Source organism: Leptosomus discolor, chromosome 11 (genome assembly GCF_034619465.1).
Source record: "Leptosomus discolor isolate bLepDis1 chromosome 11, bLepDis1.hap2, whole genome shotgun sequence".
NCBI classification, from domain to species: domain Eukaryota; kingdom Metazoa; phylum Chordata; class Aves; order Leptosomiformes; family Leptosomidae; genus Leptosomus; species Leptosomus discolor.
Window position 1 is genome coordinate 17,433,243 of NC_141401.1, and position 26,115 is coordinate 17,459,357.

At 54.8% G+C, this 26,115-nt stretch overlaps 1 protein-coding gene across 2 annotated transcripts in view; it reads left to right on the forward strand.

The window, feature by feature from the left end:
* TRIP4 (thyroid hormone receptor interactor 4) overlaps positions 1–9,860 on the forward strand; it is a 35,169-nt gene extending 25,309 nt beyond the window's left edge. Inside the window, exons 12-13 of one of the 2 annotated variants that reach the window (XM_086471497.1) lie at positions 4,678–4,780; positions 9,623–9,860. In XM_086471497.1, the coding sequence (XP_086327623.1) occupies positions 4,678–4,780; positions 9,623–9,690 (171 nt within the window). In that variant the 3' untranslated portion in view covers positions 9,691–9,860. Of the gene's footprint in view, positions 1–4,677; positions 4,781–4,966; positions 5,173–9,622 lie in introns of those variants that run through there. The other variant, XM_086471496.1, reaches the window with a different exon arrangement.
* Positions 9,861–26,115: the final 16,255 nt, after the last annotated feature.

The window sequence follows — 26,115 nt, forward strand, 5'->3', positions numbered from 1 at the left end:
TGGTGATGAGCTGGTGATGGGAGAGGAGGGATGGTGCAAACAAAGTGTAGGGAACATTCATTAGCAATTATCCCTGCTTGCAGCTTGATTGGGGTGGCTGTTGGGGACATCTGATAGCCACTTAATTTATGTTCAAAGTACTGGCTTCAGCAAGAGGGTGAATCTGGTGGCTGGTTTTTGGAGGACCTCAGTGCTCAGCTCCCTTTTCCAGCTTGTCCTCAGAGGCTATGTTTCACCTCGAGCTCTTTCTGCCCGTGTTAAGCTGCCTTGAGATCTGTTTTCCCCCTGCCCCCACCGCTAATCTCTTCACAGCTCGGATCTTACAAACCTGTTAGCAGCAAATTGAAGCCCGACCGGTGTGGTGGCAGAGATGGGATGAGCAAGGAGGGTGGTGGTTGCACAGGTGCCGGTGTGTGGAGAGCATACAAGGGGTTTTCAACGGTGCAAAGCAGTGGGCTGGAGCAGCAGTTGGTAAGCTGTGCCGGCTGTTCGCAGCCCACGGAGCCCACCATCCTCCCAACTGCCTCGTCGCAAGCCCACTACGAGGTGGCAGAAGGTCTGAAAGGAGGCTGAATCATTTTTTTTACACCGTAGTTATATTGCATAACCCCTCTCTTTCAAGCTTTCCTGCTGATCTGCAAGATTGGAGGAGCGTGGGTTTTCTTCTTGAGGGACAACCTGGCCTCTGGACTATATTTGTTGTAGAGTGCCTTTTTAGCCACCTTCTTCTAAATGCAGAGTTGCTTCCCAGTAGAGGCAGTGTCAAAGCCTGGAGTACTGGTACCTGTCTTATTTACACCTTCAAGATTATAATGGTGTTGAAATTGAGAAGGAACATCCGCCATCAGACTCCTGGCTGGGTTTGATTCTTGGTCTCTGGTAGAGAGGGACTCTAGTTTCCTTCTTAAGTTGACCTTTTATTTAAAAAACTGCTGTTGCAGTTGGGGATATGCTCTGTCTTCTCTCTGTGGCACACTAGACGTGGCTTTTGGGCTCTTACTGGAAGTCTCAGGTTTGCTGAAGTGCTGATGGCGCTGTCTGTGGAGTGTAGTGGTTGGGAGTAAATTTGTTCTCTGTCTCCTAAACTTACTGTGTTGCAGATTGTAGAGCGACTTGACTGACCTCTTACAGTAGAAGCATTGAGAAATGAGGTTTTTTACTTGTTAGACACTTGGACAGCTTTAGAAAATATAACAGAGGCAAATGTGTTTGGTGGCAGCATTTCCACTGAGAGCGTAAGTCAGCTGACTGGTTGGCAGTCGCAGAGGCATCTTTGGCGTGGGGCAGGTTGGTACCGATGTCCTGGCGCTGAGCTGAGCTGCAGAAAGAGCAGTAGAGGCGGAGGAGTGTTGTTGTTCAGCCACGCTGTCTGTCTTGATCCCGTCGATGACCAGACGAGATAGTGTGGACACAGTAGGTGTCTACAGGCGGTGTTGCTCATGGTGATCATGTGTGGTGTCGAGAGCAAGTGCTGTTTAGGGCACTAAATAGCAACAGGGAGAGATTTTGGGTAGGAAGTGCTAACAACTCCTGTGACCTCTAGGGAACGAGATCCGTGGAGGTGATTTCTAAACATGTTAAATATCGGTTAGGTACAGGTGCACTGGGGAGAGGCTGCGCTCTCGGTCCTAGTGTCGTGTAGCAGGAGCATATCTGGCTGTTTCTCCGTTCAGTTTGCAGGCAGGGGTTTCAAGAGACGCGGTGGGCACATCTAATCTTGCTGCTGTCTAAGGAGTCTCGTTCCTACCAGCCCCTGGCCCGCGGTCCTGCCATTCACCTGCTTCACCAGACCCTTCTTTGAGCAGTTCAGCCCATTAACCCGGCAGAAAACTGACTTTACCCAAACCTCCCTAAATTTCTGTGGGATGAATGAGTTGTATTGACTTGTGGAAGGGACTGGGGGAAGAGGGGAGCCTGGCCATTATGTTGGCTCAGCATCTTCTGAGGGCTCAGCATCTTGTGGGGGCTCAGCCTCATCTCCTCCACCTGGGAGTATCTTGTCTCTAGACAGAGGAAAGGGTTACAGCTTTTTCTCGGCTCTGGCAGGCAGGAATATTCTCCTTTTGTTGTTCACCAGGATGGGATAAGAGGTTTCCGGGGTAGATACAATAGGAAGCCTTAAACGTAGCAGCTTGATGAGGGGCTCCTTCCCTGCCTCCCAGGAGTGAGATGCCAGAGGAAGGACCAAGGTTTTTGAAATGCAGGACACGAACGGATTTGGCACACGTACAGAAGCGTACCCTGGGAGCGAAGATGAAAACCTGCAGTGTGGAAGCATAAACCCAAGGCGCAGCTGTGGCATCCGCATTGGCCTTGGGACTGGATTGAGCTGGAAGCTTTTGGAGCTGAAGGCTTGATCCTGGTTTCGGATGAAAGCTGTCAGTGGAGAAAGCCACCTGGCTGTTGCTTTTGCTGCTGATGCCAGGGTGCCTGTTATGGGTATATTCCCTGTGTGGAGGGCTGTAAGGTGTGTGAGGAGGGACATGGTGATGTCCAGGTCCACCTAGGAGATGATGGCTGAGGAGATTTGGGAAGCAGCTGCGCTCCAGGCAGCAAGACCTCTACGGCACACCGGTCCTGGACACACAACCTGGCTGAAGAAGCCGTTGGCTGAACTGCGTGTAGTAGAGTGGGGATGGACCACCTCTGCGAGCAGGTTTGGGTGGTTGCTTACACCCCACTGCTTTATGATGCGACCTTCAGAGGCCGTGCTAGTGAGGAGCTGCTGGGTTCGTCAGGTCCTCTGGCTATGGAGGGGCCACCAGTCACCCGTGTGATGCCGAGAGCAATAAAGCAGCGCCAGCATTTCGCGCTCACCAGGCCTTGGCCGGGGATACTCATATTGGCTATTTCTAACCCTCCAAGATGCTCCTTCCCTGCAGATGGGAAATGAAAATCCTTGGCATTGGCATGGAGCGGTGGAAGCAAGTCAAGTAACGTGGCTCAGCCAAAAAAAAAAAAAAAAAAGAAAAAAAGAGGAAGAAACCTCCAACCCCAGATCGGTACAGCAGGGCGTCCGCGTGCGATGCGGATCAGTGCGGCTCTTTCTCCCCTGGCGCTGGTGCTGTACAGAGCAGCTAAGTGCACATACACTTCTCTCTTTTGCTCAGTAAACAGCTCTTACACGCTGTTGTAAAATGAGAGGGGCTGGAAACGCTTTCCCTGGTTGATCCAATTGCAGTGTCGGGCTTCTGTAAATCTCCCCTAACCGCTGGCAACGCTGCCAAACCCTGCTGCAGCGCAGGGAGAGTGAGTTGCTCCCTGCTTCCCTCTTCGTGCCCAGCTGTTCCAGGGCAAATCCAAACTCATCTTGGCAGGTCGGTGAGAGCTTTTCAAACACTCAGCCTAGGAGTCATTTGTTAGTAACAAATGGGGGATTTGCCAGGACACGCTGCTCCATCTGGTCTGGCATCCTGTCCCCTACAGCAGCCTTGACAGATCTGCTCGAGGAAGGCAGGGGAGCAAAAAAAATAAAAGAAGGCAGTTTTCCCATGGAAGGAAAACCGCTTCCGCAGTCTGTTTGAACAGGGTTTCCTGGGCTGGAGCACCTTCGTGGCATGCCCTCGCCTCTGTGCCTGTCAGCACAAGGTCTGCAGCTAATGGAGAACCTGAAGTGATGGTTGGTATCTATGTTTTTTTATTACTGTTTTGCATTTCACTCCTGAACACCGGTGAGGCTGAGCTGCATCCAGACGGCACTCCCATGCAGTTCCCTTGCTGAGTGGTTTTTTTTTCCTCCTTTTTCCCTCCATGGTTAAGGAGAGAAACAATCTGTTTATACTCTTCCTATAAAATTCCCCATGTCTTCATTGCAGTGAAATCCCTCCCTAGGCTCTGTGCACGGCACCAGCCCTGCATGGAGACGGCCAGTTTCTCCGAGCCATCGACTTGGTGTGTTGCAAGTGATTTTTTCTATTGCTCACCCTTTAGGTGCAGACGAATCTCAAGGGCTGCATGTCCCACAGCAGGACGGTGCACGCTTTCCAAATCTTAAAGCCCTTGAGTTTGGACTGAGCTTTGTGGCGAAAAGGTGGGGATATATCTGTAGTTGGGACAGGTGCTTCAGTAGAAGAGGTGGCCACCCTTCTCGTGGTCATCATCTTGTTGGGTTTGTCAAGCTGTTTCAGTTGAGGTGCTGGTGTGCTGGCTGAGGTTTAGCGGGGCTACCTGCATCCCCGGTCAGCTGAATCCAGGAATACATCGGGCTGAAAATCGGTCCCATGCTCGTCCCAGCGCAAAGCAGACAGTGAGGAGGCAAGCTTGGGAGGGCAGAGCCCCTGAGCGCCTCTCTGTTGACACCCCACTCTTTAGATCAGCTTAAGCCAGGTGTGAAAGCAAACCCTTGAGGCAGGACAACACAGGTCGGTGCTAAAGGGGCTGAACAGGGTTAGGGAGTACAAGGGAGGCGGCTCAGTGAGCAGATCCAAAAAGGGAGCAAGCTCTGGCAGAGGTGTAATGAGAAGAAGTTTAGCGAGGCGCTCGCTGATTAAGGCCTAAACCTGCAATTGTGTGGGTTTTTTTCATTAAAAGTTCTTGAACTGGTTTAGTCTGAGCTTCTGCAGCCTAGATATAACCCATCTCTTCAATAACAATTTCGCTGCTCCTGACTGCCAAGCTCTTTGCACCCGCGGCAGCCGGCCTGACTCTGTTTTGTGTGTGTGTGTCTGTGTTTCGCAGTATCCGGATCTGAGCCAGGAGTCCGGGTCTCCATTTGTCTTTATCTGCACTAATCCCCAGGAGATGGTTGTGAAGTTTCCCATCAAAGGAAAACCCAAAATCTGTAAGTAGTAAAGTTTCCACAGATGCCCCCCTTGGCCTTCCGTGCCTGCTCTCATCACCACCTCTGCTTGCCTTTGCCATATGAGTTCGCAACCTTTGCCCTGTGCTCTTTGATCTGTAGGTGTTTGTTTAATGACTCGAATACATCTGTAATATTTTTTTTTTGCCTTCGGTTCCCTTTCCCCAGATGTTGCTTCCTTCCAAATACAAGCCTCTTCCTGCCTCTGCAAACACTTGAGAGTCAAAGAGCGCTCGTGTCTGCAGCTGATCCGCTTCTGGCATCAGCCCGGGTCAGGATATGGGCCGGTGCAGCAATGCTCAGGCAGATCTGCGCTAGCTCCTTGCCTGCGGTTCAAAATTACCCTCTCGCCCGTGAAGATGGTGAGGGCTTGAAGCAGCAAGAGCTACGGGGCCAGATGGATGTTCTCCATCCGCAGGCCGGCAGGATGGGATGTCCTGGCAGAGCTCGCAGGGAAGCGCCGCAGCATCTGTCCGCGCTCCGCTTGCCAGCGTTGTTAGTCCCTTTTATGAGCCACCAGCCCCTCCGCAGGCTGCCAGTTATTCCTGCCCATTGCCGTAAAAAGGATGGAGGAGGGATGCAGCAGCTGGGGAGCCTGCAGTCAGCTCCATCCTTATTAGCAGCCTCCCCACCACACAGCCTGGGGAAGGCACCGTACACGCTTTCAGGGGATGTGAAAAATTAATTTGACGGGCTAAAAGCAGCATAAGCAGAAATAGTCTTGGCTGTTTGTTTAGCAGAGCTGACGACTGGGTTTTCTTTCTCGTTTGCAGTGTGGTTCTCCGGGAGTAGTTACCTAGCTGTGCAGGGGCGGCAGGATTTCTCAGGACCGGTTAGTAAGGGCTTTTGAAGCACAGTGTAGGGTTATTTTTGTTGGTTTTGAGGTTTTTTGTCTGCTCAGAGAAACACCATTCTCCCACAGCTTCAGTCTCTCCCTGGGTGTTGGGGTTATTCCTGCCCTGCTGGGGCATTGAGCAGGGCAAACCGATTTGGTTTCTTCCCTGCTTTTTGTAGCAACATCGGGGAGGTGCATTCAGCCGATGGTGACAAACGGTGCTTGGGGAGCTGCAGCGCTCGGATCTTGCCAGTGGCACCGTCCTCCCCCTGGGGATGGGTCTTTCCCAGCGTGCCGGTGAGCAGGCAGGGTTCTGGTGAGTTATTTAGGATGCAAACGTCTTTGCTGCGGTAGAACAGCCTCGTTGCTGTTGTGTGCTGGAGCAGCCGCTGCAGCCTTTTTTTTCCCGTGCTTTAACCTCCCCTCGCTCCCGCACCGGCTGTCTGATGCCCCTTCACTGCCACATCTGCCTCCATCCGGCTGCGGTCAGGAGCAGAGCTGCTGGCGACGGCTGAAGGGGAAGCTGCCGCGCGGTGTGAGTGCAGGGCGGCCAGCTTCTGCGCGTCTGCCTCGCCGGGTGCAGGTGCTGACGGTCCCCTCCCCATCTGTCACATCATCTCCTTTGTGTTGTGACACTTTCCTGCTTGGAGAAGGATCAGTCTAACAGCCTGGAAGGAAGCTGGCTGTGCTGGCGGCTGCCTGCGCCGCCCGCTCCTGCTGCTGGCCCTGCCTTTCCTGCCCTCCATCCCGACGGGAGCTGTCACGAGAGCAGCGCCGGGGGTGGCTGTGGAGTTGCATGTTCCCCTTCTGGAGGGGACATCAGCTGAGTGACATTTGTGACAGCCTAGGGAAGGAGCAGGGAAGCCTTTGACCTTTCACTGGGGTAAGGGGCTGTTTTAATAGGAGCTGGCATTACATCTGAGGCAGGCAAAAGCTTAATTCTCCAAGCTGGAAGCAGAGCAAGGGGAAGGTGCTGGCTCACATCCCCACCTGAGCTCGCCGGCTGCCCCGGTCTCCTTGAAGCCTGGCTGAAGCCATGACAAAATGCCAGTTTGTCTTGTTGGAAAGCCAAGTCAGAGCGGTTTTCCTTGCCAGATAACAGCATGGACCTCGCTGCGATGACATCCGAATGCTTCTCCGTTGCAAATTAGTTGCTTCTAGCAGCCCAGGGATGGGGAAAAAAAAAAGTAACATAGCTTGATTTTTGCTGCCAGGGTTATTGTTTGTGGGGAAGGGATGGGCGCTGTGTTTGTGTTGCATCTGGGAGCATGGCGCTCCCCAAACATGTCCCTGCTTAGTTTTAAAGTATGAGGACAAAGCTTGGTGGCAGTTCTCATGGAAGATTTCCCTGAATCCAGGCAAAGCTTCCCTGAAGCCTCCCTCGAGCATCGCTCAGAAACCGCCCTTCAATAGCTGATGGCCGAAGAGGACGGTAGAGCGGGCGAAGGTACACGTTGCAGCGCAACGCAAGAGTCCTTAAATCATCAAGTGAAAAGAGAAGGAAGCCCTGGGGCTGTTGCCTTATTTTTAGCCTTTTCCTAAAGGTTACCTATGTGATGTTTTATGTTTGCCAGCTGGTAGGGCAGAGGAGCCTCCTAATTGCTTTTGGGGTCCAGGAGGATCAGGGAAATGGGTTAAATATGAAGCTTACAGCCCTGGAGGTGACACAGCATTGGTGGTGGGGGACCAGAGCATGGAGCAAGTGTGAACTCGCTGCATTTCTCCTGCCAAAAACCCCACAGCTTGGCGACACAGTGGTCCAACACACTGCTTCCGGACGGTCTAGCCATGCTGGCTTAGTCTCATTGGGTGCCCCATCGCTGTTTCCAGCCATTGCAAGGAGGGGGCGTCTTCCCCATCCGTAGGCAGGTGGGGAAAGTCTTCTCCCATGTAGGATGGCGTAGGGGATGGTGGATCTCCCCGACCTTGTAGGAGACCGCATTGCAAACTCTGCGGCTCAGGGCGAAACGCTGTCTGAAAAGAGACGCTCCCAGTAATGCCCTTTTTTGCCTTTTCACTTGGCCTTGGTTTTAATTTTTCTCGTTTGTGATTGTGGAAAGGTTTTGTAGATGGCCCGTTGCGTCCTGTGGGCTGCAGGTTGGTGACTGCTGCACTGAGACGTTGGCAGCATCTGGTTCCTGCTTCAAATTTTGACCTGACCATGCCACGTTTCAGTTTGTGTATGTATGGCACTTGCAAACTCTTGCTTACCACTTTGTTTTTGCATGTGCTATGGTTTTGGTGTGTTGAACTTCCTTCTCAAGCTGAGACAGGAGCAAGGCTGGCCCAAAACTCAAGCTGAAAGAGAAGGACAAGTCTCAGGGAGGTTGCGTTGTCCTGGCGGGACATCCTGAGCGAAGCAGTTTTGTAACCTGCCTCTCCTGGGAAGCCCATTGTTGGACTCTTTGTTGAGCTGAAACTGAGAAGTTTTCGTGATTTGAAGAGAAGCTGATGGTCTTTGGCTGCTTTAAATCCATTTTTTCTGGACAAGTGCCTGCTTCTCATGGCACTCAGGGATTTACCGGCAGCATTGGAGCAGGGGCTGAAGTGGGACTGGTTTGGAGTCTGGTGGATCTTGTCCCCACCAAGGATGAGATCTGCTGCGTGCTGTAGCTGGGTTGGAGCAACGCCGCTCTCCCAGGGACCGCACAGGCTGTGCTTCACCTGTGGGTCGACACCAGGCTTGACTCCCCAGAGGGACAATGCTGAGGGACCTGGATGAAGTGCCGCCAGCTCTGGCTCCACCCAGCTCACTGGGATTTTGCTGGGACAGACTCTGTCCATCTCCTTGCGATCAAACTCTTGATTCCTTTGCCTCCTCTCCCGATGGTGTGACCACAGTGGACCCCGATGTCCCTCCCCAGGGACTGGGGCCCCCCCATCCCAGCTCAGAATGGGGTCTGCAATTTTTGTTGCTAGCTTCCGCAATGCATTGGAGCCCCATCCCTGCTCCCAGCTACAGCGGCAGGACAAGGCTGGCATTTGGGGGATGGGAAGAAACAGGGGAACAGGAGCGGGGAGGCGAGTTCCCAGGGAGACGTGGCATTCGAGGAGGTGCTGGCTGACAGCAAAGCCTCTGGGAGGCTGGCTTTTTGCTGTGCTGCCTCGCTTAGGGTCACCTTCCCTTTCTTCCCTTTCCCTTTGGGAGGAGGGAGCTTTGCCTGGGAGAGCGGCAGCATCCCTGCTTTTTTACAGGCAGGGAGAGGGGGACAGGGACACTCCTCTGAGGCAGTGTGTTGTCCTCCTGGCTTGCTCGCTGTGCCTGGCTTTTGGCTTCTTCCGCAGGAGTTGCCCAAATCCCGTGTTCTGGTGTCCTGCTCCTCTCCCAGGTGGGAAAGCGGAGCTGGCCGCGAAGCCGCTGAGGGCTGTGAAGGACGAGGGGAGGCAGCGTTTGCTCCGGGTCCCACTGGAGCAGCCGGCCGCGGGCGCCTGGGCTCCCTGAGGTGCTGCCTGGTAGCGAAGGCAGCACAGCCCTTGCGGCTGGTGCCCTTGGCAGCACGGAGGGATCGGTCCCTGTCACATAGTATGCCCCATTGCATCATCGTCCCCAAGCTGAGCGTTTATTGTCCCCAAGCCCGGCTTTCTACCACACTGGAGAAACATGTCCCTGGCGTGGTGCTTGATGTTCCCCCAGCTCCTTCGAATGTGTTGACACGCATCCTGTGGGCGAGCGAAGGGATCGGTTTCCCCCCGGTAGTGGCGGGCAAGTGCTGGATGTTAATTTACTCTCCTCCTCGCTGAATTTCCCCCTCTCCGGCATCTCTTTGCCGCGTCGGACACACTTGCCTCCAGCTCCCTGGTGTCGTGCCTGCGGAGGGAAGCCATAGTGTCTGGAAACGCCTGGCTCCTCAAGCACGATAATTGAATGTGACAGGAACACACTAACTAGGAGACCTCACTGCCTCCAGCTGATTTGCATTGCAAATAGCATTTAAAAATAAAGAGTGATGAGGGTTTGTTGTGGGTTTTTTTTAATCCCCTCTTTACAGGGAAGCTGGATGCAAAGATCCATCAGGGAGCAAAGAAGGGGTTAATGAAGCAGAAAGCGATGGGGTGACCCACAGGGGAGCAGCGCCTAGTTCCCACGGAGCACCCAGCTGCCACCGAAGGGCGCCAGGATGGTCCTCGATTTTGGAAAGTGAGTGCAAGACGGATCCCGGAGCACTTTTAGGTATTGCTTTATCCATTGTATTCCAAAAGCATTAAAAGAGAGGTGTTTTCACCGAGCTCCCGCCCAACAGCCCTGTGTTTCCTGGGAAGTCACACACTGCGGACAAGGGTGGGTGGGAGATGGGATTCAACCAAGTGCTGGCATCTCCACATCTCCCTTGAGTGCTGGATCCCAGGATGGGCGAGGGGAGCTCAGCAGCAGCAGCCAGCCCAGCTCCATCCCTCCTGGTAGCCCCATCCTGGCTTTGGCAGCATCTCCCTCCCCAAAATGTGCCTCGAGGTCTTTTGGCTGAATAGGGTCAGACCCGTTGTGGTGCTGGCCTCGAAGGACAAGGGTGAGAAACTGGGGGGACAAGGGGGCTGGCTCCCAACAGCTGGAGAGCCTGAGCCCTGCTGAGTGTGTGCTCAGGGGAGCAGGGACTTGGGGTGAGAGCTGGGCTCCGTTCCTGCTCCGAGGCTTTCTGCTCGCAGGATCGTGCCCGTGCAGCTCTTGGCATCGCCGGGAAGTGCCCGGCCTTACATCCCTCTCTCCTGATTTGTGTCAAAGCAGCAGCCACCCCGCAAAAGCTGACCCCACCCCAGCAGCTGTGTGCATGAGTTAAAAACCCGCTCTGCCTTATGAATAAGATTAATTTCTCTTTTTTTCTTTAATCCTTCATATTCAGCATCTCCCCACATTGCCGTGTCTGTGCTCATTACACATTCGTGTGCACTGGGCTGTGAGCTTTTCGTGCCACGTCGCTCCAGGCTCTGCCTCGCCGTGGCCTAAGTGCTCCTCCTCATTCCCCAGAGCCCACCCTGCTATGGAGGGGACAGAGCAAACCCCGAGCACTGCCGGCAGCCTTCCTCCTCCTCCTCCTCCTCCTCCTCCAAGACATGGCCAGGAGCAGAGCAGGGCTGCGAGCTCAGCTGCCTGGCATGGTCACTGGTTGCAGGTTGTCCCAGCCCACTGTCTTGGTTCCTGTCACTGCTCCATCAGAGCAGAGGAGGAGGAGGGTGCAAAACCTTCATATCAGCTGCCTGCACCCCCGAAACTCGGCAGCTGGATGCTGCGGCGCTGGAAATCATCCCACTAGCGCTGCTGTTTGCCCTGGGAGTTGTCTTCTGACTCCTTTTGCTACCTGTGGGATGTCTGAGAGGCTGGAGATGGTGGGTTTGGATTCAACACCCACCTGTGCCATTCCTCGTTTGGAAAACCTTTGTGGGTGTTTCAGCTTAGAGTAGTCCGGGCTTGGCACGGAGGTTATGGTATGGGAGCTGCTGTTGGGCGTGGCCGAGGGAGATGGGCTTCTGCTGCTTCCTTCCTCCTGTGGCTGCGTCCCCCCATCTGCCAGCCTGTCCCTGTCCCTTGTGTCCCACCAGTATGGTCCCAATCAGCTGTGCTGGGACTCCTGGTGACTTCCCTGCACATTTTTCTCTTTATTTTCTCGTGAAGGTCCTCCTTTCTTGGGTGGATGTGCCTCGAGAGCAAGGGGAAATGTTTATGGTGCCCGTAGGAGCGGAGCTGGAGGGGGCGTCTTGGGGTCCTGGCGCCGTGGGCAGAAGGAGGCAGCAGAGGACTTGGCCTTGGTGATGGGGTGGGAGAGGCAGGTCATTGAGGTTGCTTTGCCCAAGCTGCCTGCAGCTCCCCGGAGCATCTCTCCTAGAGGCGGAAGGGGCTGACCCTTGAGCAGCTGGCCCGAAGGCAGCGCTTGTGGGACCAAGGTGGGGGAGATGCTCTTCCGGGCAGAAGACAGGCACGTGGAGAAGGAGCCTCTGGTTACCTGGTGGACAATATCTTTCACAAAACATCACCACTGTCTCTGCCGCCCTGCCCTGTGCCCCACCGGCATGGCCTGGGGTGAACGGGATGCTCGGGACACCGAGCACCCAGGATGGAGGAGGACCTGCTCGGCACCCAGGGGTTGCACCCAGGCTGGGCTCCACGTGCCGCAGCCCCGGGGTTTCCAGCTCCTTATCGCAGGAGTGCAGCATCGTTGGACAAGGCCGTGGCAGGGTGGGATCTTGTACCGTCTCCGTGGGACAAGGCGAGCGCAGGCTCCCATCCTGCCTGTCACACCTAATGCCCCTCAAGATCCCTGTCTCAGGGCACTGCTCCCCGGGATGAGTCGCCCACCCTGTACCTGAGCCGAGCTTTTAATATGAGCCCGTGATTTGGCTTCATATTAACCAGATCCATCTCCTGTGCCCACCTCAATGAGAGCGGCAGCTCCTCTGTCACCTCCCTGTCCTTTGTATTGCTCACAGCTCACATCTGCCTGTCACCTGGAGGTTTCACTCCCCAAGGATTTCACATTCTCCACCCTTGTCAGTAAAAGCCATTGAGTCCCGTGGGGCTGGTGGGTCCGGCGCTGAGACTCCAGCAGTGCTGGGCAGGCTGGGTCACGGGCACGGCTCATGGTCATGGCGAAACGCGCCATCAGAGGGATGCCGACGTCACTTCCCACGAAGGCGCGTTGCCCAGCAGTGATTTTATTTTCCTCCTGTTTATGGTTTTGCCAGGGAACGAGCAGACTGATGTGCTGACCCATTCCTGGTTTGTTCTGCATTCCCAGCACAGGCTGGTTTTCCCACCCTCGGGAGCACCATTCCTGGTCTGGGCTGTGCTGAAAATCAACACCAAATGCCCAGAATATCTTTTACCCCATCCTTTTAAAAAAAATCGGCAAAAACTGACCTCAGTTTGTTAACGTAGGTTGTCTTGGGGCCCACCAGCATTGTATTTGTGCCATGTGAGGACAGTTTGTGATAAGGAAGAATTTCTCCTCTTCATCTTTTTCCGGCTAAATTAAGTGCTCTTTTCCTACTGCTTTAAACCTCTTCTGGCTCCCCTCCCACCTACCCCAGCCCCAAAAGCCAGAGAAATGGGGTGATGGCACCCAAAACCCAGCCCTTCATGGCGTCCCACCTCCTTCGCCAGGGGTTTGGGTCTTGCATTGCCCTCGTTTGGGGACAAAAAGCATTGGAAGAAATTGGCATCTCATTCGGTGTCCTCCTGAAACCAGGTTGGAGGAGGAGACCTGCCATCCCCAAGGATGGTGGCACTTCTCTGGGTTGGGATGCCCCGTACCAGAGCCCGGGTGGGTGGGTGGAGATGGTGGTCCCTGCTCCATCACCTGTGCTGCAGGACCGCGTCCCGGCTCCAAGCTCGGCACTGCTGGGGTGCCAGCTTGGATGGTGTGCCCCACCTTCCATCGGCACAGCTTGCCATGCCAGTTTGCCTCGCTCAGGGCCAGCCACTCCTGCGCTGGGCTCGTTTTTGGGTGTCCTGGGGCCAGGGCTGGGACACTCCCTGCTGAGATCAGCTGAAATTTCCTCACTGGCCAGTGCGGGACCATCACCGAGGCCTTGGGGCGAGGAGCGGAGGGTTTGAGGGACATGCCGCCTCCTGGGGATGAGGAGGGCTGGAGGTCCAGGTGCTTTTGGGAAGGAAGATGCTCCCTCCGTCCAGCGCTGGAAACCTATTCAGGGAGGAAAAATGGTGGCATGGGGCATGATGTCATAGGGTTTTGGGGTGGATGTGGGTACCCCAGGGTGCATCCTGGGTGGTGAGCCCCTCCTGCCCGCTTCTGGCAGGTCCTTCTGACCAGTACCCTGCCCAAAAACCAGCCTGAGCCGTTCGGTGCCTGCTCAGTGAGCTGAACCAGCCCCCGATAGCGCACCCGTGGGGGGGCTGTGCCGGGCACGGGGTCTCACACGACACCCCACAGCGTGTAAAACACCCCCAAAAAGGTGCCCTCCCCCTTTCCGAGGTGACACCGGGGCGGCTCCGGCTCCTCAGGGCAGGGAAATCCTCCGACTCCTGATCCTCATCCGGTCTCCGCGTTTTCCGGCCGCGGCTGCCGGGCCCTGACGCTCCCTTTGTGAGGGCCGCGCCGCTCCGTGTTTTCCGCCCGGCCGGGGGCGGGGCTCTCCGCTCTGCCGTTCCGGATTCCACCTTCCGGGTTTTGTACTGCGCCCGCGCCACCCCGCTCCGGCCGCCGGTCGGGTTCCGGCTCCGGGCTGCCGCCTCCCCGCCGAGCCGAGCGGAGCCGAGCGGAGCCGAGCGCCCGCCCCGCCCCGCCCCGCCAGGCGGACACCGGCGCGGCCTGCGCGGCGCGGCGCGGCCCACAGGCGCGGGTGGCATGGCGGCCCCGGCGGCCGGCCCCTAGCTGCCGGCGGAGCGGAGGAGCGGCCAGGCGGCCCCATGGAGGAGACTTAGGGCCGCCCGGGACGGGAGCGAAGCCGGGTGAGTGTGGGCCCGGTCCGACCCCGCGGCGCCCCGGCGGTGCAGGGGTGGTGGTGGTGGGGGGGGCGTCGGTTAGGGATCCCCCGCGGCCGTTGGGCCTGGCCTCAGTTCCCCTCAGTCACCGTTGGGCCCGGGCCGTTGCCCCCGCGCGACCGTTGTGGCCCGTGTTACCCCCCCCTCGGTGACCGTTGGGGCCTTCCCCCGCGGCCCTTGGGGCCGGGACCCCCCTCCCCTGGCCTTTGAGCCCCCCCCCGCACGGTTTGGGTCCCCTCCCGTGGCTGGGCGCCGTCGCCGTGGTCCGGAGACGTCCCTCCGTGACCGTTGGGACGCGGGTGCGTGGCTGCCCCCTCCCCCGTGACCGTTGGGGACGCCCCCCCCCCCCCGGGTGTTGAGGCCTGTGGGGGTCGGGTGTCCCCCCAGGGGTGCGGGGTTACCCCCCTGCGACCGCGGGGGTCACCTTCCCCGTGGCCGTGGCGCCGCGGGGGGGGGCCTGGGGGCATCCATGGGGCGGTTGGGCCTGGGGTCCCGGTCCCGCCGCCCCGGGCTGTGTGGCGGGAGGGCTCCCCGTGTGCGTGGGGTGCGGATCCTCCAGCTGCGGGGGGGGTCTGGGCTGTGTCCCCCGCGTGTCCCACCGCCGCGGGGGCGTCGGGGGCGTCATGGAGCCTCCACGGCTGCGGAGAGGGGGGGAATCCCCCGTGTGTGGGGTCACCGGCGGGGCAGGTTTTGGGGTGGGGGTCGGGGTTTTAGGGTGGGGGCGATGCATCTCGGCCGTGGGGCTGAGGATGTGGTTCCCGAGGGGGCAGCTGTGTCCCTGGGGGCGGGGGGGGACGCTCTCCCTCTTGACTCAGAGAGGGCTTGGGGACCGGGGGGGCACCGGGAGGGCTGATTCCCCCGGGAGGTCGCACCCCAGCCCTTTTGGGGTGCCGACGGGGGGGTGGACGCGGCCCCTCGCGGGGGGTTCTAGGTGCAAATCACGGCAGATTAAATTTTCCCGAAGGCGATTGGTGAGCGGGAGTCGCTTGTGTGTGTTGGGGGGCGGTGGGGGGGGGCAAGCACGGAGAGCAGAGCTCCTCTGGCTCCAGCCCCCCTCGGTCGCCCCGGGGGCTCCCTGCGAGCCCCCGCGCTGCCCTTGCGGAGCCCCGCTCCTGGGGCCACCGTCCCGGGGGGTGACACCGCCGTGACAACGTGGCTGCGCCGCCGAGGCGTCCCATAAAGGCTGCGGGTGGCTGCGGGGCCAGGACGCTCCTGCCGTGCAGCTCTCCCGCCCCTCGCGAACACGGGGAAGGTCACAGGTTCAGGTCTGGTCTGTGAGACTTGGCTCCCCTCCATCTCCCGGCAGCCCTGGGTTTTTTGTTGTGTGGGTTTTTTTTTCCTTTTCTTTCCTTTTCCCCGCGTTCTGGGACGGCCCTTTTCCCTTGGAGGAGGTGTTGGACACACACGTTTTTTGGGTCACACACCAAAGAGCTCGTGGGCCCCCTTCCCCCACCTCCCCCCAGAAGAATTAAGGGTGCCGGGCATCAGGGCTGGTTTCAGGCTCTGGCGTGCGCAGGGGCAGCACGGGTGCTCACAGCCTTCCCCGCTTGGACATCCTCAGGAAAACCTATTTCCATGCTTTGTGCGATGACTCTGGCATCGGATTATGCTGCACATTTCTAGCTCTTTGTTGGCAGTACGCGACTGCACACGCATGGCGCTTGAAAAATCCAGTCAGCTTATTTTATTGATCAGCTCTTGACCAGAAATAATTTATAATTTATTATTTTGAAGCTGCTTCAGTCTTGAAACAAAAATCCTTGCCCTTTTATGCCCTCGTTCATCCAGCAAGGTTTTCTCCTCTCCCTGCGGGATCGAGCTGGCTGAGGAAGGGAGACGTGCGCAGCACCAGGAGCGCGGCCGTCGCGGTGGTGCAAAAGGACAAGGATTTAATGTTTCACCTAAACTGGCCTCGCGATCAGGACAAGGGCTGTGAGCCAGTTAGAGCCACCAGAGGAAATTAATTATCAAGCAAATTGTAATGATCTGTAATTGAGTATGGCCAGGACACGGGGAGGTGGTGTCGTTGGGTTTTTTCTTTTCTTTTTTTTTCTTTTTTTTTTTTCCCCAAGCTGGGTGCTTGGAGTTGGTTTCCAGTGGAGGGTCTGTGTGTTTTGTGAGTCGCCATTAGGCTGCTCGTTAGCCAGAGGGGCTGGTGCGTGCGCGTATACACAAGTAGGTGTCTCTTAATACGTGTTACCCTATCGTGGTGTCCTATGCGCGTGCTGAAAACGGTGTTGTCTTTTGGGGTGGGAGAAGCTGCTGCGAATAAAGGACGTTCGTCCATCTGTAGCCCTGTGCTGCGGGCTGGGTGGCAACAGCAAATAATCTTTCCCTCTCTGCAGCTGCAAGGTTGCAAAGTCCCCTCGCGCTCACTGCACCCGACCTGTTGGACGTTGGCGGGCATGATTTCTGCTGCCTCTGAAGCTTTTTCCCTTTAAATCGTTAGGCTGGCTGAAAATGTGCTGTTTTCAGGAAGAAAAGGCTCACGAAGTATAAAGGCGGTTGAGGGGTTCTCACGCTGTGTCAGAGCTACCTAACAGCTTCTATGTCTTTATTATGTACGAACAAGAAGGAAGGACCAGAGTTCGCTCCGTCTGGTGTATTCTCCGAGAACTGGGCCGCGTGGAATCAAAATTTGCCTCCGGACTATTTACAGTATCTTTTCAGTTTTAATTGCATAAATTAAAGAAAACCAGAAGCTGCCTCGTCTTCTTAGCATTTCCACATGGGCGTCCCTACCGAAACCAAGTCCATGTCTGAGTCATGTCCACGTTGTGACAGAGGTTGGAGACCCATGACTGGGATGGTGCCCCTGGGGCTGAGCTGCGATAGAAAGGCGATTGGAGACCAGAATTGCGTGTCGTGCCCGACACTGTGATTCACTTGGTATTTCCTGGGTGTACGCTGCCTAAAAAGGGGTCTTTCCCTGCTTGCTTGTGGAGGGAAGAGGAAGAGCTGGGCTCTGTTGTTTTGCTCTCGACCTTGGATGGGCTGGGAGTGGGGATGCACCTCACTGCCGTCCTGCTGCGCAGGGCTCCGACGGGGATTAGGGCCTCTGGGTGCTGATGCAATGCTAGTCCCAGATGTAATGCAATAAGCCTCTTTGTCCCCTTTATCCGGAGTATTATGTAAATAAGATGGTATTTATGGTCCCAGGTATGTTGTTTCGGGGATGTGTGGTGGCGTGCGTGCGCAGCTATGCCCTTTGAGTGTTGACGCTGCTGCTTCTGGCCGGCTTCCCTGGCTGGAGGCAGGGCCTGCCAGGGGCAGGCAGTGAGCGGGCAGATGCTTGCGGGGAGCGCCTCGCCTGCTGGCTCCCTACTGAAAGGAGGTGAGGCCGCAGGTGACCTTGCCAGGGGCTGGCGACAGTTTAACCGTGCTCGGTTGCTCTTACACGGTGAACGCAGCGAGTGAATCAGCTTTGGGTAGTCGGCAGGAGATGGGGTGGTTTCCCACCGAGTTCAAGGTGAAGTCTGTGTTTGCCTTTGCAGGCATGCTGCAGAATATGGACTGATGTTTCCCCAACCTCTGGATTGTGAGAGTCATATTCCCTAACCTGCCCTGTATTTCTTCGCAGCTAATGGTGGTTTGTGGAGACATTTTTTTGAGAAGCACCTGGAGGTGGCCTGGGCTGTCTGCAATTCTCCTGTGATGCCTCTTCTGCTGCTTCATGGACACGGGTCAAGTGTGTGTCGGCTCTCTGGGTATGGGGAGAGCTGCTGCCTTCCCCATGGAGCTTGCCTGCTTATTCTGGAAAGTCAGAGTTTGGATGCTTGGGCTGCAGTGGTAGCGGCCAGAGGGAGGATGGTGCCGTTGTGTGGGGGTGCCTGACTCCAGGAGGGTTTTAGGGATGTAGGGGGGTATGCCGAGGAGCTCATCTGGGTGTGAAGGGGCTCTTGTAAGATCGCGGGTAGGTAGATGGGCCAGCTCAGAGTGTGCGGCTGCCCCAGGAGCTTATTGGTGGCCACGTGTAGCTACTGAACTGGAGCTTTGGCCACGCCAGCAGCAGCCAGTCTGCTCCACGCCCCCGTGCTGGGTCAGCTCAGATGAGGAAGGGGTGCTGCTTGATTTCAGGGAAGGGACTAAAACAAGATCCCACTGGGATGTGGCTTCTTTTGCCATGCAGTTGGACTTCCCTGCTAATGAGGGTCAGTGCCTTGTGGTGTGATGGGATTTCAGAGGAAGGGGTCAGGTTTTGCTCTGACAATCCTACAGTAGAGAAAATAGGGAATGGCTGCCTGTCTGGGAAACTCGCTTGGTGACTCTAGTTGCTCATGTGATTTCTTTTTTTGAATTTATATAGTTTCTTTAAAGGAAATGCCTATTTCACTTCTAGGTTTTGGTGAAAAATCAGTTTTTGAGATGAAACCAAGAGGTAGTTTTGCTTTTGCTCCAGCTGAGTGTCCTTCACATGCACAAAAACTACTGACGTAGCTGCTCAAGTGTCAGCTCAGATGTTGTGTGAGAGGGTGTGTGTGTACAGAGAGGATATAAAAGGATGGAAGTGTGTTTTTGTGGGTGAATAAGGATAATTTCAGGAGAATCTTGCTATTTTTTGTTTAAACATTAAATGCTCAACCTCTACAGTTCATTTCCTTGTTTATGGAGTAAGAAAATAAAGAAAAAGGAAATATTACATTGTCCCTTTATGCCGCTCCTTCCCTGAGCACATCGTGGACACAGAAAGGTTTTGTGGCATCGGATTTTCCCTCTGAGCTGTTCTGGAGCCCGCTCAGCCACCCTTCTGACGGCTGGAAGGATGATATCTTTGTACAGAGCTACATCACATGTGACGTCTTGTCTCTTTGCGTGGCTACGCCGATTTATTGATAACAAAATGAAGCAGTTTGAGAATGATTTTAATAAATTTGCTAAGCTTGTTTGTGGTTTTGATTAAGAGGAGCGTTCCGGGCTCAAGTGACTCCAAAGATTTGGCTCAGAGTTATCCTGGGGTGTGTGGGGGAAAAGGGTGGCTCGGGAGGAGTCTGCTTTGCAGCTTTTAAAGGAGTGAAAATTAGGTGTGTAATGACTTAGCCGTGAATTCAATTGAAGAGGTAGAGTCTTACTAATCTCCAGGAGAATTACTGCTCCTTCCCCAAAGATTTAGTAGGTGATGCCGTGGTGGAGTTTCTTGTCCTGAAGATCTCCTGTTTATTTTTTGGGGGGATTTCACATCTGATCTGTAACTTCCCACTTTACCTATTGCCACAAGTATTTAAAAGCAAACTATGACGACCAAAAGAAGCCAAGTACACTTTGATGCATGGTTCTTGCTGGTTTTTATTGTATTCCTTTACATGCTGGCTAATTCACAAAATTCGGCAATTTGCAATGGGTCATTAGTGTGAATTAGCAACTTTCTGATGTAAATCATAGCTTTGCAAATGGGCTTTATTAATCTGTGACATACACCTATTTATTATCCCTCCCAGGGAGAAAAAAAAAGGGATTTCTTGGCGTGGTGCTCACTCTGCTTGTGTTTGTCCCTGTCTCCATACTCCTTGCCTCCTCCTTTACTTTGCAGCCTGGTTGGCTTTTCCCGAAGTGTTCCCAGGCTGATGGTTTGACTGCAAGGGAGGTTACAGCCGCACGTATGGTCCTCTGCTGCAAATGAAGCCTTTGCTTGTGTAGCCAAGGTGCCCTAATTGCTTATTGAATGAAGGGAATTAAAGGCATTACTAGGTGAAGTGGCGGCTCCTTCATTTTTGGAGCAGTGGAGAGATGTTTGTCCTCTTCTGAAGCCTGGGAAACGGCCAAGGTTGCCTGCATGCTCTTCTCCTAAAAGAAAAAAATAAAGCCCAGAAGCTCTCCCTTCCCTCGGAGCAAGCAAGTGAGTGTCTGTCTGTCCTCTCCAAATTGTGCTGCTGTGTACCCCTTTCCTGTTGAGGTAGGGCTGTGGCTGGGAGATGCCACCTAACTGGGCATCGCTCAGCTGGGATTGCTCTGGTGCCCATCCTTTGGATGGAGAAGACAGAAATGAGACGTTGACTTCGGCCCGGAGCCCTCCCCGTGTCTGCCAACACGGCTGGTGGTTTCCTGCTGCACCTCGGTGGAGGGTGATCCTTGTTGGAAGCCTGTGCGGCTGCAACCGTGAGGGCCCCAGCTTTGGACTGGGACCACTGTGGGGTTGGGGAACAGCAGGGATACCAGGGTGGCCGGGAGCAAGGTGAGGAGCCTCACTGCCTCCAAAGCCCTGTAAGGAATGGGTACAAATGGCTGGTTCAGAGGCGCCCGCTCTGCTCCCACCAATGCCCAGGAGCCTGGGCTGCTGCCGAAACTGCAGGTGCCTTTCTGCAACCCTGCCGATGGCGTTGGGCAAGCAGGGAGAAAAGGGCGAGCTCCTTTTTTCTGGCATTTATTACAGCAGTTATTTATGCCTGTTGGTTGCCTTTGGTCTTCGCCAGCTCTTCTTTCTTCCCATGTCCGTGACTGATGCTTTGGGGATCTTTCCTGGTCACATCCATCTTGCTGCTTCCTCTTGCTGCAGACTTTCTCAGGCTGCTGGCAACCTTCCAGCCTGCGCGGAGCTTTGTCTGAAATTTGTAAGCCTTTTTGGTTATTTTTACGTGCTGTCTACCCGCTTCTAGGTTGCACTTGAGGACAGGTCACGATTCAGATATGTTTAAGCCTCTTGTAAATCACTTCACTTCTGCATTGGGGTTAGCAAGGGTGTAACTAGACTGGTTTTAAATCTGCATGGCTGCTCCACTTTCCTGGTGGAAACCAGCTGTCTGCTTGAGGGACAGTCAACCTCCAAGTTTATCCCTATGGGAAGCATCACGATGCAGAGCTCGATGCCAAACAGATTTGCTCAGATGTCCCGTTTTGAGTGTTTAATGCTATTTTTGGCAACAACCAGCAGTGGCATGTCTGGCTGGGTTCAGCAAGAATGGGCTTTGTGGTGGTAGGAGAGCTCTGGGGCCGCGTGTGGTGCTGCCAGCAGCACCTCTGGTGAGCCATAGTGCACTGGCTTGTCTAGCTTAGACTCACCTGAAGCACTTCTGAGTGAATCCTGGCTGGCTGTTGCTCACGGGGTCGCTTTTTGCTTTTGCCACTGTGTAGCTGTCAGCGGGGTCCATGTGTCAGCCTTCAACAGCCAAACCCCAGGGTGATGCCTCTCCGCTCCTGTGGTGCTGCCTGCCAGGCACTGCCAGGTGCCGGTGACACAGTGACAGCTGCAGTCATGCGGGGTGGCATGTGGGGATCATGGGGCGAGCAGGGGATGCAGGTTTTGGGTGAAGATGGGGCTGTTTCTAGTTACTGTTAAACCATCTCATGCAGGTCTGGGCACGGCAATTACGTGGTGGTGTCTTCCAGCATGCAGACGCAATGGTGTGGGGTAAATCCCTGTTGGGCGTCCCTGAGTCAGGATAGATCTGAGAGCTGAGCTTGCAGGAAGGAAGCTGGCTCTGTTATTTTACCCACCGAATGCTGCTTCTCCCATGCGTGTGGCTTTTTCAATTCCTCTTTCCCATTACAGCTGAATGTTAAGAGCACTGGGCACCCGTTTATGTTTATAGATGTGGATCTGAGTGCTGGTATTGCTGAGAAAGCTCTTGGCCATTTGTAACTGTCAGAGATTTTGAAGTTGGAAAGGTCGTGCTTGCTGGAAGAAGTCTAGCCTGGTGTTTTTGGATGAGCAGACTACAGTCCAGCCAGTGTCTTCTGGAGGAATAGCCAAGCCTGAGCCTTGCTGCTACCTGCTCATCTCTGCGTCAGAGGCTTGGGAAGGGGACGTGCCTCGCACAGGACAGTGTCATGAGAGTCGTAATGAAGCGCTGGTGCAGCTCTCATCTGCCCTGGCTGTGCTCAATGCTCCTTTAGTCTGTGCTGCTGCTTTATCCCACCGCTGTGACCTTTCCTGCAAACCTGGCTCCTGCCTGGCAGGAGGTCCATCAGCTCTCTGTAGGAGGGCTGTGCGTGCAGGCAGGTCGCTGGACTTAGAGGGTGGCTACAAAGAGGGTGAAGGCTCTCTCTTCACACGGAGCCACATGGAGAAGTCAAAGGGCAGTGGATACAAGTTGCACCAGGAAAGATTTCACCTCAACATAAGAAAGAAATTTTTTACGGTGAGAACAATCATTCACTGAAACACCGTCCTTGGGGACATGGTAGAGTCCACATCGCTGGAGGTTTTAAAGATGTGCCTGGACAGGATGGTGGATAATTTCATCTGGGCCCCCTTTTCCACAGAAGTTTGGACCAGGTGACCTTTCAAGGTCCCTTCCAACCTGGTCTGCTCTACAGTTCTACGACTTGAGTGGCGTTGACACGTATGTTCACACTTGTGTGTAATGGTGGTGCTTGCTCAGCTTCCCATCGGAGAAGTGACTCCAGCAGCGCGATTCAGCGGAGAGCAAGCGGGCATACTGAGAAGGTGATGTCTGCTTGCTGTCCTTCATGGGAATGAAATGAAGTGACGTTTGGTGCCTTCATGTGGGTCCGTAGGTATTGATGTGCCTTCTGCTTGAGTTGAGGACCGCACTTGCGTGATGTTTCTCTCGCCATTAGTTTTCTTGAAATATGAACTTCCTTGTGTGTTGGTGGAGGAAATGCGAGTTGTGTTTTATTCAGTACAGAGGTAGGTAGCTTGAAAAATTGCAAGGGTTGAGAGATGTCAAAATCAAGTAACTGTAAATCTGAAGAACTGCAGGCTCTCAAGGCACGAACAAACAAAAAATTGGGACTTTGGTGATGATATTTCCAAGAGTGATGGGAGGATTAAAGAGGACGTTGTTCCAGTTTTCCCCATTTTGTAATATAAAAGAAGGCCTGACATGTTTCCTCCTTTTTTTGTTCCCTGCTTTTTGTGTGCCTCGCATATCAGTGACGTGTTTGGCTTGTTTGGAAGTTGAGGGAAGTGAGGGGGTCTGGCGAGGGTGGCTTTGCCGTTGAGCTGTGTTCAGAAACGTTGGGTTTTTAAGCCTAGGTCAAGTTTCTCCTCAATGCCTGTTTGGCATCGAGGTTAAAGAAGTGTCAATAAGAAGTAAACGCTGAGTTTTAGCTAATCTGGTGTTTTCTTCAGATGCACCCAGGCTGAGATCTGGCACCATGTGCCACTGTCTTGTATCTACAGTTTTGCTGGACTTCTTTGTGTGCTGTAGTCTTGCTGAATGTTGCTGTAAAGGTTGTGTGTTAAGGTCATGAGCGAATTTTGATCCGAGCTGCATCTCTTGACTCATGATGAACGTGAAGTTGACGCTTGAGTGTGTATTTGGTGGTAGGTGGGTGTTGTGACTGATAAATCTCCTGAGCTTTGCTATGAGTGGGTTGATTGCCTGGCCACCCCTACACCAAAGAGGTCTTTGCTCACCTCCCCCGTCTTCCTCCATCTCCAGCCTCTTCCAGTGACCTCTGTCTGTCCTGCTTTTGTAATGCCTGGACTGAAATATTTCAGGCTTTTCTCAAGAATGCCAACAAATGACTCATGACTTGAGTGCTGCCCTGTGTCAGGTTCATCTCCAGGGTCAAGGCTCAGCCTATGGAAATGGAAACTTGGAGTCCCGACATAAGTTTCTCGCCGTCTCTCCGGGCGCTCCGGCTGCAGTGCATGCTGGAAGATGTAGTCTTGGTGGGGTGCACCTCCATATTAAAAAAAGAAGGGTGGCTCCATTTTATTTAAATTGGGTTCAGCCTTCTCCCTCCTGGCAGCCTGCCGGCGCCGTCCTGTTCAGCCCCAAGAGCCACCGAAGTTCTCCCGGCGCCTTGTGTGAGCGAGGAGGCGGGAGCTCAGCTCTTCCATTCAAAATCTTGCTTAATTCCACATTGAACAGCTTGTTTTGAAGCCGTGCGCTTCAGCGTGTTTTGCAACAGCTCGGACTCCTGCTGGGCAAAGGCGATTGAGGGATCCTGCCCCTGTTGGGTGGCAGTTCTGGAGGGTGTCATGGTAAATCTCCTTTGTCTGCTACGGCTTGACTGATGTATGGGGGAGAGCAAACCCTCCTCCCCTGCGTGATTTCTTGAGCTGAAAGCAGCAAGTGAGTGAGGAAGCTCCTTTGTGCAGATTTCTCCGTCTCCTCTTGTGCGTGCCAGCTGGCTCGCGTTCAACATTTCTCTTTTCTCTCTCTTTTTTTTTTTTTTTTTTTTTCTCCCCCATCTCTAGAGAGAGGGGGCGGGGAGAGAGGGGAACATCTTAAAAAGAAATCTGCAGAAAAGACATGGGAGTTACTTAACAAAAATCCAACCCAAACAAGCCCAGCTGGGGGATTACAAATGCGGTGGTAGGAGCCGAGTGGGGAGCGAGCGCGGCAGCTCGGAAAAGGCAGCCGTGTTTCCCCCCTCTCCCCGCCCCGAGTTTCTTTAGTCGTAAAAGGAAACAAAAAGGGATCTTGTGCGGAGGCAGTGTATGGGGAGAGCTGCCGGCTGGCTGCCAGCGGCGGGAGGAAGGGCCTCGGTACTGCGGCCCCTCGTGCCGCCGCCTCGGCGGAGCAGGGCTGGGGGCTCCTGGCGAGCCCTTTGGGGTCTTGGCAAGCAACGGGGGCCAGCATCTCTTCCATGGATGCTCTTGCCTGGCTGTTGGAGCTGCCTTTGCCTCCCCCTGGGAGGGAGCGGAGGGCTCTCTTTGCTCTCCAGGGTCACTCCTGGCCGGGGCAAGCATCTTGCTGAAACCCTCTGCTCCCTGTCTTGCGCCCCGCCAGAGGAAACGCTGCGTCCTGGAGATTATGGCGCCCCCCCCCCCCCCCCCCCCCCGTTGTCTTTGCCGCTCCTTCTTGCGGGCATTCCTGAAAGTTAATCAGGGTGAAAATTGCAGTCGGTCATGTCTGGAAGCCACCAGAGGCTGATCCTGGAGCGCTGCAGGCTGGAGCACATGGGTATGAAATAGTCTCCCTATGTGTGGGCTGGTTGCTGCCAGGAGAAGAGCTTTCTCCTGCCTCTCGCTGCCCTTGGGTGTTCAATCCTTCCCCGCTTTGGTTTCTTGGCCTCTGGTAACTGGTAGAGAAAGCCGGCGTGGTGCGGGCTCAGCTGCTGAGCATCCTGTGCATGTTTTAGCACAAAGAGCCGGGGGCTTGTGCGGTTTCCTCACTCCCTTTTTGAAGGCGAGCTATTCTGTTTGAATAGCTTTCTCTAGGTGTGTTTGCAGCTCTGAAAGTGAACTTTCAGGTTTGTCTCTTAGTACGGTTGGCTCCGTCCCAGCCTGTAGATGCGGATTGTAGAGGTCTCTGCACCTAATGGAGCTGAATTATTCATGTCTGGTGCTCTGTGTGTGCAGCATTCCCAAGCAGAAAGCTGTCTCCTTGTAGGATCTGCTCTCCAGGACTGCTCTTAAAATGCTTTGTTGGCAGGTCTCCAGGCCAACAAGTGAGCACATGCTTTTTGTGTTGCGCAGGGATCAATCCCGCGATGGCGGAAGGTAAGGGGAAGGACACGTTTATAGCTGAATCAATCTCCTCGGTCTGCTTTATGAGATGCTGTGATTTGTGGTGGCGTTACTCCCCCCAGCAGGAGAGTGGGGAGGATCTGGATAGCACCCGGCATTTCTCCAGCTTGGGCAAACCAGGTGGTGGAAAAGGGACCTCCTTCTTTGGACCGTGGGATGCCTTAGCCAGGTGTTCCCATCTGCCCATAATATTGACCACGTGGCATGTCGGGGGTCTCTGGGGGTCTTACTGGGGAGAGGGGCCCGAAATGCTCCTTTGGCTGCAGAAGTTGAGCCTGTGAGAGTGGCTCTTTGGAGCAGGAAAATGGGGAATTGGGATGGGAGTTTCAGGGAGGGGATGTTTGAGCTGCAGGAAATGCTTTAGAGCCACGTGCAATGGGTGACATTCAGGGTATCCCCTCAAATTGCGTACCAGTGTCTTAGCCTTCGGCCCTGGGCTGGAAAGGGCCGATCCTGCCCTGATGCCTCTTCCTGCGGTGGCAGGTCTTGAGCTCCCTGCCCTGCTCTCAACACAATGTGCCTTTCCTCTGCTCTTGCAGATCCAGCATGTTCTTGTCTGTCCTGTTTGTGGTTCCTTTCCCTCTGCATTAGCAGAGCTCAGGCTCCCTCGACGCCTCCTCCGTAGGGTGAATGTTTTTCTCCTCATTTTCTAACCCTTTGACTGTTCCTGG